This window comes from Glandiceps talaboti, chromosome 9 (genome assembly GCF_964340395.1).
Source record: "Glandiceps talaboti chromosome 9, keGlaTala1.1, whole genome shotgun sequence".
NCBI lineage: Eukaryota > Metazoa > Hemichordata > Enteropneusta > Spengelidae > Glandiceps > Glandiceps talaboti.
This window is the reverse complement of record NC_135557.1, coordinates 24,238,499-24,251,019: the sequence shown is the minus strand read 5'-3', so window position 1 is coordinate 24,251,019 and position 12,521 is coordinate 24,238,499. Positions and strand designations below refer to the sequence as shown.

General features: G+C 35.7%; 1 protein-coding gene and 1 long non-coding RNA gene across 2 annotated transcripts; both read left to right on the top strand.

Annotated features, from left to right (window-relative positions):
- Window positions 1–1,205: 1,205 nt before the first annotated feature.
- On the top strand, window positions 1,206–2,759 carry LOC144440012 (uncharacterized). The gene is made up of 3 exons (XR_013481155.1): window positions 1,206–1,301; window positions 2,558–2,666; window positions 2,734–2,759. It is a non-coding gene; the product is annotated as an uncharacterized LOC144440012 (long non-coding RNA).
- LOC144440393 (NXPE family member 3-like) lies at window positions 2,754–6,600 on the top strand. Its single transcript, XM_078129763.1, has 4 exons — window positions 2,754–2,877; window positions 3,471–4,019; window positions 4,603–4,655; window positions 5,836–6,600. The coding sequence occupies exons 1-4, from the start codon at window positions 2,768–2,770 to the stop codon at window positions 6,570–6,572; spliced, it is 1,449 nt and encodes a 482-aa protein (XP_077985889.1). The 5' UTR covers window positions 2,754–2,767; the 3' UTR covers window positions 6,573–6,600.
- The last annotated feature ends 5,921 nt before the right edge of the window (window positions 6,601–12,521 follow it).

Here is a 12,521-nt window from a genome sequence, read left to right as displayed (position 1 = left end):
ACACTCGAGCCCTGTAGAGATCGTCAAGCGATGGGAGATTGCATCCAATGATTTTACTGGCAGTGTTGACGACCTGATTGAGTCGCTTCCTGTAATCCATTGTGGCATTACCATACTAGACAATGAGTGAGAAAGTCAAGACACTCTCAATCACTGCCCGATAAAATTTAACCAACAATTTCTGACTTTCACGAAAGCTCCTCAATCGTCTCAGAAAGAATAATTGTTGCTGTGCTTTCTTAACGATAAAATCAACATTAGTCTCCCATTTCAAATTGGCAGAAAGATGGACACCGAGAAATTTGAAACATTGCACAACCTCTACTTCGGAATCATTTATGACTAGTGAAGTAATTTCTGGTGTGCTTTTACGAAAATCCACAATATTATTACTTCCTTTGTTTTCTTGACCTTTAGCTCCAGATTGTTTTAGGAGCACCATCTAAATATGTATCGTTTCTATACGATGATTCATCACGGTTGTGATAAGACCCCCAATGGTGGTGTCATCGGCAATGAGGCTTAATACAATCGGATTGTCATAATTTGGCAGTAATTGATTATGGTTTAGTAAAAACCTATCACTGGCAGATGTGCATGACAGATATGATATTTGTTGAAATACTGATATCTTTGATGGCTTAGCCTGATTAGTAAAACAAATTGTGTGGTTCTGGTTACGCTCAATTTTAGAATAGGTAGAGTAGGTATATTTTTTATTTATTTTTTTCTGTGTGAGTGTTTAGTTCAGGTTTTCCATTGTTTTCCAAATGGTCTCTGTGTTGTTTATTTCTTCTTATCAGATGTACAGCCATTACAGATTGGAAGAACAGTTTTATTTTGTCTTTTTAAGTTTATGGCAGTTTCCGTATCCACTATTTCTCATGGGACTTCACACAATGTTTGCGATTTTATTATTTTTTTCTCGACTATGTAAAAAAACGTTTAGTGTCGGCAGTGAAAAGCTAGGTGAGGTAATGTAACCGGAACCAAATAATTATTTTTTTTTACTCCTTATAATTACTACAACTAATTCTAACATCTCTTTTGATGTATTTTATTATGTATTAGCCTTTAGTCTAACAAATTATGCAGTATCATTTATTCCAGTGTGACAGCTGTGAACAATGAAGATTAGCTCGTCTATACAACAACATACGTCCGCACTTCTCCTAATCATATACCATTGTGTATTACTCCCAGTACCTATCAGTATGCTACCTGAACCACCAAACAAGACATTCAAGATATTTCTTATTTGTTTGATCACTGTGGCGTTGTTGATGTTACTTACAGACAAGGTAAGTTTACTACTGTGTAAACCAAGCTTTCAAGGCATAATAAAAAAAAATGTGTGGTTCGAACTTCCGCTTACGCTCAATTTTAGGATAGCTGGGGTAGGTAGATTTTTTATTTCATTTTGTTATATTTTTTCATGTGTGAGTGTCTAGTACAGGTTTTTCATTGTTTTCCAAATGGTATCTGTGTTGTTTATTTCTTCTTATAAGATGTACAGCCATTACAGATTGGAAGAACAGTTTTAGAGTGTCTTTTTAAGTTGATGGTAATTTCCGCCTCCTCTATTTCTAGTGAGACTTCACATAATTTTTGCGATTTTATTACTTTTTTCTCGAATACATAAAAAAGTTTAGGATTACCAGTGAAAAACTAGGTGGGGTCGGGTAACTGGACCTAAACAATTATTTGTTGGCCCTACTATGATAGACTCAAACTATTCTTGTTCGATGTCATATCTTACTACACAAGGGGTGAAAGTGGTGCTTTGCTGTGTGTGTTTAATCACAGTGTAATGACAATACAGTAAAATACTACACTACAAGATCACAGAAATCATCAAAAACACCACACTACAGTGAGTACAATCAAAATAAAATTGGTTAGGGAGCCTTCAATAATTACAGGGTGCTTGGTAAAATCAGACCCGGACTTTTTCATAAAATATGACCCTCCGATTTCAGCGTGCTAAAAGATGACATTCCTTCTGTTAAACTATTTCACAAACATACTTTAATGCCGTCAGACATAGAAAAGGACTCCATTCCCAGAATCAGTGGTTTAAAGGATTTAATCCCACCGCTGCCACCATGTTGAAGGTTACATTAGTTATAGTTAACTATAGCACAGTAAAACTGTGTGAAGGCACTGCATTACATGTAATCAACACCTGTGTTTTGTTGATCTCATTGGATGTGCTGATGGCTAAAACACTAGATGGACACACTCCCAACACTGTTGGGACCGATGTAAACTTTTCTACAATACTATTTTAGTTGTTGCAATTATTGAGTTGTCGTTTGTTCTGTTTAACTGAGATGCTATCATGTCATACCCCTTTCAATGCAACTGACACAATAAATGCATCTAACAAATGTCCAACGTACTTCATTAGACAAATATTAGACATTCACATTATTATGTTACTTTAGTTACTTTACTATGTTGATATATCAAAAAAGATGCCTGGGGTTCTTTATGTACATAATTCTATATCTTGTACTGGTGACCAACTAAAGTGATCTCCTATCTTTGTTTGCAGATTGTACAATTAGACCATGCCATGGAAACCAAGTGTCACTGCCCTAAGACCGAGAGAGTACCCATGTTATCACGAAATATGGTGGGACGAAAATTTGGCAATGATGAGGGTAGAGCGAAAAACCCTACCAATGAAAACATCTCAAAAGATATCACAGGATTTAGTGCCTATTCCAGATTTGCACTTGGGTGGCTGGGAATAGTGGAAGAAATGGAATGGACGTATGAACACAGCGATAAAAGTGTATATAGTAATAATAATGTTCGTCCATTTACTATTAATACCGGCTCAATGGGAATGACTTCTACACACACAACGCGGTATGTACATGTTTTAGTCCACCAGCATGGTTGTGCTTCATTGTTCGATTCTGGCTATATTTGTATTTGGCATGCAAACATCAGATGTGAATCAAAGTTGAGGAATAGAGGGGTCAAATTGTATATCACAGGTATACCCTTTCAAATGATACAATCACTCGATCTAAATAGTTTCCGTGCTCCAATTATAAGCTAAGCTTTTAGACACCAATTCTTCCACAAAGGTACGGATAACCGATCTTTTATGTTAATTTTGCAATATCCGCAAAATATAGACACCATTTTGGAAGACATTTACACTGTAATAGGAGAACCCGCCAAGCAGTATGTATGTATGTATGTATGTATGTATGTATGTATGTATGTATGTATGTATGTATGTGTGTGTGTGCTCGCGCGCGTCTGTCTGTCTGTCTGTCTGTCTGTCTGTCTGTTTGTCTATCTGTCTGTCTGTCTGTCTGTCTGTATTTATTTATTTAAGGATTGATGGATGGATATATATACCTTTTGAAGCATACTTTCAGTTTCAATCTGGTTTTTAGATAAGTGTAATCACGGATGTTAACTATTTTCTGCATATATTCTTTTCTCAGAGTACATTTCATAGATGAGAAGACTAAATTCACAATGGGGGACTATATACATTTGGTCATCGAAGCGTTTGATAATAATGGCCGCCGACGACAACGAGGAGGAGATTTTTTCGAGCCTGTCATGTACAATACGAAATTGCAAAAGAGTACTGCTGGACGAGTTGTTGATTATGGTAATGGTACATACAGTGTGTACTTCTACGCTGCCTGGCAAGGCACTGCTGCTTTTAATATCACCTTGGCTTTTACTCGAGAAGCCATCTTGTTCCTGGACCATGATATTTCATACTCTGAACCTGAAAATATTTGGAAGGCAACACTTATGAACGGTAACAGTTCAGAAATAATAAACTGTTCAATCAAAAGTGAAGATACGTGGCACAATATGTGTGAATATACGAACGCTGCAGCTTTAGGGAAGACGGTGTTTTTGTGTGAAAGGCCATCGAATCTAACTTGTAAAGACTATTCCAGTTCAATCCATTCTATCAAAATGATTGACACAGTTACGGCGCAAAAAATCGATCCTTCCAAAGATCTATTCCGAAGGTAGTTTTTATTTAAAATTGTAGTTTTGTGAGCTAAAAAATTTAACACTATACGAAAGTCATATTTGACCATGTTTTTCCACCGGTATAAATTTTAAGCAGAGGATGTGTAAATGTGGTGAGTATGAGACGAAGTTCCAAAATGAAGCATTGAAGCCAGTTAGTAGCCTTCCTACCTATTAACTATATACTAGATGTGGAATGTCACTTTTAGAGATTGAACATTTGTTTCGAAAGTATTCTTACACATCAAGAACCTGTGACTTTATGGTACCATTCCCGAAAATAGCCCACTTTATAAATTAAGAAGTGGCGAAAATACCGTTTGAGAAAAAGGGCAAATTAAAAATAACATCTTTGGCACATGGTCAAATTTAATTCACACCTCCCCCCAATATTATACATACATACCACATTTGAAATGTGTCAATAACAAGTAATGTTTAAGTATCTTCTGTAAGTTACTTGCATAGGCTTAACATTTTCTAACTTATACATGTTTGTATCTAGTAACATATTTTATATTCTTTTGTTTTGTTACGCCACTTATCAACACTGTAATGTTTTTAATCATTCTAAATCAGTGACACGTATTTTGGACCATTAAATACTCGGAAATTGAAAGCAGTAATAAATGGTAAGTACTCAAGGCTCTCTCTCTCTCTCTCTCTCTCTCTCTCTCTCTCTCTCTCTCTCTCTCTCTCTCTCTCTCTCTCTCTCTCTCTCTCTCTCTCTCTCTCTCTCTCTCTCTCTCTCTCTCTCTCTCTCTCTCTCTCTCTCTCTCTCTCTCTCTCTCTCTCTCTCTCTCTCTCTCTCTCGTGAAACTCTGTGTTAACCCGTATTACCTCCTAGTACATTGGCTTAAGTCTATAATGCTCTGCTACTAATGTTGCCTTGAGTTCTGTTCTCCCCAGTGAGCCGCCTATATATACTATACCTTTAGTTTGGCTGTCTTAGACTGCACTCAGATAATTTAACTCTTCGTCATGGTCTCATTTCCATTCTTTCAAGAACAGTTAATTAATTAGTACCACACTTGGCGCTTTTAATAATATCCCTCTTGTATTTCATTTAATTGCCGCTGTTCCTAGATAACCAGGGTTCTCAAACTTGTTAACCTTCGCTGAAAGTGTATTTAAACTTGCTTGCCATCACAATGGAACTTTCTATCAACTACTTATATATTTACATGTGAGGCCACGCCCTAGACGTAGGCCGCCAAACTACGAAACAAAAACAGAATGGACATTTGAACATACGTACCTTTGTTTGTAAGCAAATTTTTTACATGATTGACAAAGTGATGTTATACGAATTCAAATGCTAATAAGCTAAAATTTACGTAGTGGTCAAAGTTTTTACTATGACCGCTTTCGACATATTGAAAACAAACCCATTCGATTGTAACTTCATTCACGCATGCGTATAGGACAACTACATATTATAGCTTCTCAAATACTTCTGAATCAATCATGACTTTAAAGATGTACAATACTATCAGTTAGTGTGGTTTTAATAAGTAGACAATTCTTACAACTTGTATCAACTTGTATCAACTTGTCTCAACTTATATCAACTTGTATCAATTTGTATCAACTTGTATCAACTTGTATCAACTTATATCAACTTGTATCAACTTGTATCAACTTGTCTCAACTTATATCAACTTATATCAACTTGTATCAACTTGTATCAACTTAATAACTCTAATGAATACTTGATACTCTAATCGTAGATGTAACATTTCGTAATAATAGTCAAATTGCTTGAAATGCCATTAATTATAAAACTATCCGTTAAATACATTCAACTTGCAGGTGGAAAGATTCAAGCAAAACTACCGCCATGCGGACCTGATATATCTGTGCCACTTTCCGACGGATACTGGACCGATAAATATACCTTTGTCCCAATGATGTGTCGAAGTCAACAGTGGAGTGATGAAGAAGTCAAAACCTGTCTTTCTAATAAAAAGATGTATATTTCCGGTGGTTCAACAATGTGGCAAGTCTACAAAAGTCTTAAATATGACTTTTCAGTCCCTGATGACTCACTCGAGGGATTTTCCTTCGTTGCTTTAAGACTTGGCCCCTTTTTTCAGTACGTTACTAAACTTCGTTTTGAAAGTGATGTTGTAGATGAAGTACCCCAGGAAGTGTGCAACAACAATACTGCTGTATTCATTGTCAACTTCAGTTTCCATTTCGTAACCTGGGCAACAAATTCATATCTTGAGAGGCTCTTCAATACGAAATTAGCCATTGTTAGATTTCTTAATCGCTGTCCAGGTTCAATGGTACTGATTAGGTTATCTAATCCACGAGAGAACGGACAGATCAACCAACGTGTTCACAGTAGTGACTGGATTCTATACAATCAGAATAGAATGATAAGACGAGTTTTTGGTGGTATTGGAGTTAGGTTTATTGATGTATGGGATATGGTATTGTCTCATCATGAACCTAATGTAGTTCATATGCCAATGTATATTATCAAACAGGAAGTAGAGGTAATGTTTTCATATATGTGTCCAGAGATGGTCAGAGATAAATAGTATAGGCAATCCGTGGTAATTAAGGTTGTTGTTAATATTATTATTGTTAGTAAATAAATGGGGTTATATGTATAAATTAATTATGTTATTAAGTACTATGTAAAATGTAAATGTATGAAGAATATTACATTATTGCGTTATAATTCGAACTGTTACTTAAACGTTAGCTTAATATTAGAACAGACGTCTTAATTCGAATTGTTTCTTACGTTAGCTTAGTATTTAGACATCTTAATTCGAATTGTTTCTTACGTTAGCTTAGTATTTAGACATCTTAATTCGAATTGTTTCTTAAGTTAGCTTGGTATTTAGACATCTTAATTTGAATTGTTTCTTAAGTTAGCTTGGTATCTTTAATAATTCGAATTGTTTCTTAAGTTAGCTTGGTATTTAGTCATCTTAATTTGAATTGTTTCTTAAGTTAGCTTGGTATCTTTAATAATTCGAATTGTTTCTTAAGTTAGCTTGGTATTTAGTCATCTTAATTTGAATTGTTTCTTAAGTTAGCTTGGTATCTTTAATAATTCGAATTGTTTTTTAAGTTAGCTTGGTATTTAGTCATCTTAATTTGAATTGTTTCTTAAGTTAGCTTGGTATCTTTAATAATTCGAATTGTTTCTTAAGTTAGCTTTGTATTAAAACGGTCATCTTAATTTGAATTGTTCTCTTAAGTTGGCTTGGTATTTAGTCATCTTAATTCGAATTGTTTCTTAAGTTAGCTTGGTATCTTTAATAATTCGAATTGTTTCTTTTATGAACATGGACATATTATGATAAGATTTCAAAACTTACAAACAATATCATAAGAGAAGGTTTGAACAATTGCTTTATTTCGTGAAAAATCTATCTATAAATATATATTTGTCTTTTGAAAAGAAGAAGATATTACTCTACATTGCTTTGTTTTATCAATATATCAGACTTACAGGGGTCTAAACAGTATAATAGTTAGAAGATTTCAATGGTAAACTTTGTCATTTGTAGTGTGTATTTGGGAGTATTTTAAAGTCCTTATTTCGCTTTTAAGACATAAACCGTGTGTGTAAATTTATATTGTATCTTCCATCTATATATTTCGATACGTGTTTAATGTATGGAACCGCGTCATCGTAATTTCTCTCAAAGTTAGCTTGTATCTTGTATATACAGGTAACTATATGTAACTTATTAATGTTACTGGAGATTTTAACTACTAGATTGAATCCATTACATTTTACGTCCACATATGTAAATGTCAGATTTTCAGTACTACATTAAAATGAAAAAAGGCACCTGTGATTAATCAACTGATGTAAATGCAACGATGTGCTGACTTCACACACACACCTGTGTAAAATATGTTGCAATAAAGTGTTAATATTTCATTTTGAGCTTCATGGCTGTTTTAATTTACTACTGATCAATGACGCTGTGTACGCATGCGTGAGTCTTTACAATATAATCACTATCGATAACACTGTTTGCGCAGATGAAGTTACATTTACATACATGGTATGCATGCTTATATTGTGTGGCTATGTCTAGCACTGATATTTTTACAAGATTCATGTAAATTATTTATCCTAACTTGTCTTTACATTGAGGAGAAAGGGTTTCTTACATCGAGAGAATTTATTGTTTGTTTAAATACTCGACCAAAGTATGCAACATAAGGAGAAACAGTAAGAAAATTGTAAGGAATATGAAATTTGGGACTCTTGAATAATGAAGAAATAGACACGTGTAAAAGTCTTTCAAATGATAGATGTCTTCTTCAAATAGTCCGTTATGAAGACATCTGAAGTACAAACTGTGGATCGTATTTGTGCCAACGTGCAAATACTCATTCTCTCCCCCCCCCATAGTTTTATTATACAACGATGCAGATCATGAGAGATAATCTCGTGCGCACGAAATTTTGTTTGACCATTTACCCACTCATTCAGTGTACCAGCAAATATGACACGCACGGTGACGTCATTTTGGTCATCATACTGTAGTACAGGTGGACCTTGCGAAAACTGACACACTGCAAAGCAAAGGGGATTTTTTGTCACGTGTCTTGACGTCAAACCGATGGTTAAAAGCTGGTACCAGTTTGTTGGAAATATTATCAGCCAAATTACACGTTGCCATAGAAACTGAATACAACAAATACTACGAAACAAAGGTTTAGATTATTTGGTCATTATCATTCAAAATGGGGATAATTTTACTCTCTATATAAATTCACAAATCAAAAAAGACATAAATTAATGACTAGACTAGCAGCTCTCGAAGACCTTTGTCACTATTTGGATATTGTCACCCGTCAACTTAATAGGGTGTACCTAGAATTGGATAACTAAATACAGTGTGGACAAGTTTTAAAATACAAGGTAGGTGACCACATTTAGCTATATTTTCATGCCTTTGAATTCTGTGTTTTTGAAACTGTTCGATTGTATTTTTACAACGCCAGGTTTCATAGTTACTCATCGAGGGCTACTGGTGTGAAGGCTTCTAATGTGATTTAACTTAGAATATGCCCAGAACATAACAGTATAAATATTTACTATTGTTCAAGAAAATTCCAATACATTGTCGGTCGAATTCAAGAAACAAATTACGGGTTACCATGGAAATTACTTAAATAGATGTCAAAATGACATAACCCATTTCATATTAGAATGCAATTTGGCCCCTGGAAATGGAAAAATATATGATTTTGATTCGAATCCATAGAAAACAAGATTGTGAATCCCCAAATAGCGTAAAAGGCCAAGGAACAGGCTTTCATGTTGAAAAATTCTGAGATATTTAGATAACTTCACTATTTTCAAGTAAATTGGTTGTTTTTGATTGTGACGGCTCTGAACAAATTCACAAAATTAATATGTTGGCTCAAGGGTAACATTCGGAATGCTGTAATGAGAGAGAGAGAGAGAGAGAGAGAGAGAGAGAGAGAGAGAGAGAGAGAGAGAGAGAGAGAGAGAGAGAGAGAGAGAGAGAGAGAGAGAGAGAGAGAGAGAGAGAGAGAGAGAGAGAGAGAGAGAGAGAGAGAGAGAGAGAGAGTGGGGGGAGAGTGAGAGAGAGGGAGGGAGGGAGGGAGAGAGGGGGAGGGAGGGGGAGGGAGAGAGAGATTCCTAAAACATTACTACACCCACTTTAATAATCACTTGTCTATTGATAGTTACACCATACTAATTCCCGCCAAGAGGACCGAATGAATCGTTGTATTAACCAAACTCTACGACATCATCGCTAATTCATATGAGTTCCTTCGTTACGTCTTTGTCTGTTGTGACGTCACAGACAAGGTTACGTCAGGGGAAACATGTTCTTGCTACTTGAATGCTGGTACAGTCAAACGATTAAATAATGACGTAACAATCGAAATCTTACACCCTTTCCGGTGTAATAACGATTGTAAATTACGTCAGCAAATACCAGTTAGAAATATGTGGGTAGCAACAGACTATGTTTAAATTTATTAAAATGTTGAGTCTCAATTACATGTGTGCTTCCTTTAATTAATTCCCTCCTCTGTCTTTCTCCCCACAGACATACTCAATATGAAATCACCGGGCCTAGTATGTATTTTGATGTTGTCATCACTTATTCTGTACTCAGCCTCGCATCCAATAAATACCGTTACTGAATCTCAAGAATCTGAATTGCCATCGGAATCGGAGACCAGATCCGAAGAATACGATGAATCTGCGATTGAATTTCAACCAGGTCGCCATCTTCGAATTATATTTCAACTGGTTTCAGAACTTCGCCATCATTTGAAAAGTTTGCATCACCATGTGGATATGCCACTGGACTTGAAGATTGATGACACAGCTATGGTGGAAAACGATCTCGAAGCACTGCATATGATTAGCAAAGATGGCGCTGAACTTGCACGAGACGGCTTGGAAGAAATGCATGTAGATACACATGTTGACGTTATAGCTGATGATCTCGTTCAGACAATGGATTTTGTTCAAAATGATGTCACAACTGAGGACGACAACGACAACGATGATGATGGTGGTGATGATGACGATGATGATGATGATGATGATGATGATGATGATGATGATGATGATGACGACGATGGTAGTGATGGTGATGATGACGATGGTAGTGATGGTGATGATGGGGTTGATGATGATGATGATGATGATGACGACGACGATGGTGATGGTGATGATGATGATGATGATGATGATGATGATGATGATGATGATGATGATAAAATTGTCATCCTCTGTGAAACCCTTGAAAGCCTATTACCTGTGTTGGAAACTGATTTGGGTTCTAATTCTAACAAATATGACAATGTTGTCAAAATAGTTCAACAGTTCACGTCTTCAGGCTTTCATGAAGCTCTGATAGAAGTGTGTGGTGGTAATACAAGGGGTTCTGAGGTTGACCTTGATAGCGATAACCAAGAGAGTGAATCCGAAGGAGTGACTGATACCAATTCTGTGTCAATGGATGAATTTGATGACGATGACGTTGGCATTGAGGTGAAGTCTCAGCAGCTTGACAAGGAATTCAGAGATGAACACGTCCATGATGCAACAGCGAGAGGTGAGAATACCGTTGGCGTAGAAAATGTTAGTGATCTGACACCTGAAGAACTAAGAGAACAATGGATGCGACTTTGCCGTTCCATTCTACACCTCAATACTGGTAGTGGCGAGCTAAATTATCACCTTGAAGACCTTAATCAGGAAACTTCTGAGGGTATTTTAAATCTCACAAGCGAAGATTGGGATATCATATTAAGTACATGTTAGGATCATATTGTAGATGTCAATACCGAGTCACGTGACCTATGCCTACGATGAATGAACTTTTTATCTTATCCTGAGACGATGATTGTAATGGTTTAACACATAACCTTAAGACAGAAATAATTTGATGTTGTGTTTTTGTAGCATACTCACTCTGTACCCTATTGTAACAATTTTACGATATTTCCGATGTATTAATATTAACAAAGTATCAACATGCACCAATACATCTATCTACATACATGCATATAGTAACACATAGATATAATGTCAGGTGGTAACCTATTTATATCTTGCGTGTGTTCATAAAGTGTTTCAATCAAAAGTACTTATGCAATAAATAATCAATGATGGCAAACAGAACAATGGTCATTTTTTTCAAAAGAATACTGGATGACGTCACCAATAAAACTCAACTCAAAAGGCAAATATTATAACTGTCAGATATGCATTAAAAAAACCAGTATTTTTTATATAATTTTTATTATTATTGCTTTTTTCCATCAGCTGTTAGAAGGCTGGTGTAAGTTCTGTGGGTATTAATTACAATGAGAGGGAAATACATTTATAGATTTGAATATTCACAAGGGCATCGTGTCAAAGAATTGAAAATGCACTGAAAACTGTGTATGGACCGCCGACATAATTACCTTTCTACCAGATGTTAGTTGTGTCAGTGGATAAAAGAGATCCTTAAGCCCCAATAAAAATGACCCATGTCAGTTAAATTTATATGTACAACAAACTACGAGTGTTAGCAGTCCATAAATTGTTAAATACGATTTAGCATGGTCTACATCATATGCTAGGAAAGATGATGAAGCATTAAAGGCAAATCTGAGAGCTTTTGTAGCGACCATCTTGAATATTACCGCCATATTGGATTATGCAGATGTTATTTTTGAAGAACACGCGTACAAAGGCGATGACACACGGCAAAGTGTACTGAAACATACCAAGTAACTGGGGGTTACCATAAATTTCATTTACTGTCTGTTTTATGAACAGTTCTGTTATAACCTCGTTCCCCTCTTCACTCATCACTTCCTGACCTCGTTCCCATGCACATTAAAATAAACAGCTTAAGTCAAACTCTCAGCAACCCAGACTATTTTAAGTGGGGGTGCCTAGGCATGTCAAAATAAATCATTTATAAAACGATCCAACCTCTGTGCAACGAAGACAGTCATCTTTATGATCA

Excerpts from the sequence above, each read along its gene's own strand:
- LOC144440393 (XM_078129763.1), top strand. The coding sequence starts at position 2,768 with ATGGAATGGACGTATGAACACAGCGATAAAAGTGTATATAGTAATAAT. Across the intron at positions 2,878-3,470 it reads ACTTCTACACACACAACGCG|AGTACATTTCATAGATGAGA; the intron begins GTATGTACATGT and ends TTCTTTTCTCAG. Across the intron at positions 4,020-4,602 it reads TCCAAAGATCTATTCCGAAG|TGACACGTATTTTGGACCAT; the intron begins GTAGTTTTTATT and ends ATTCTAAATCAG.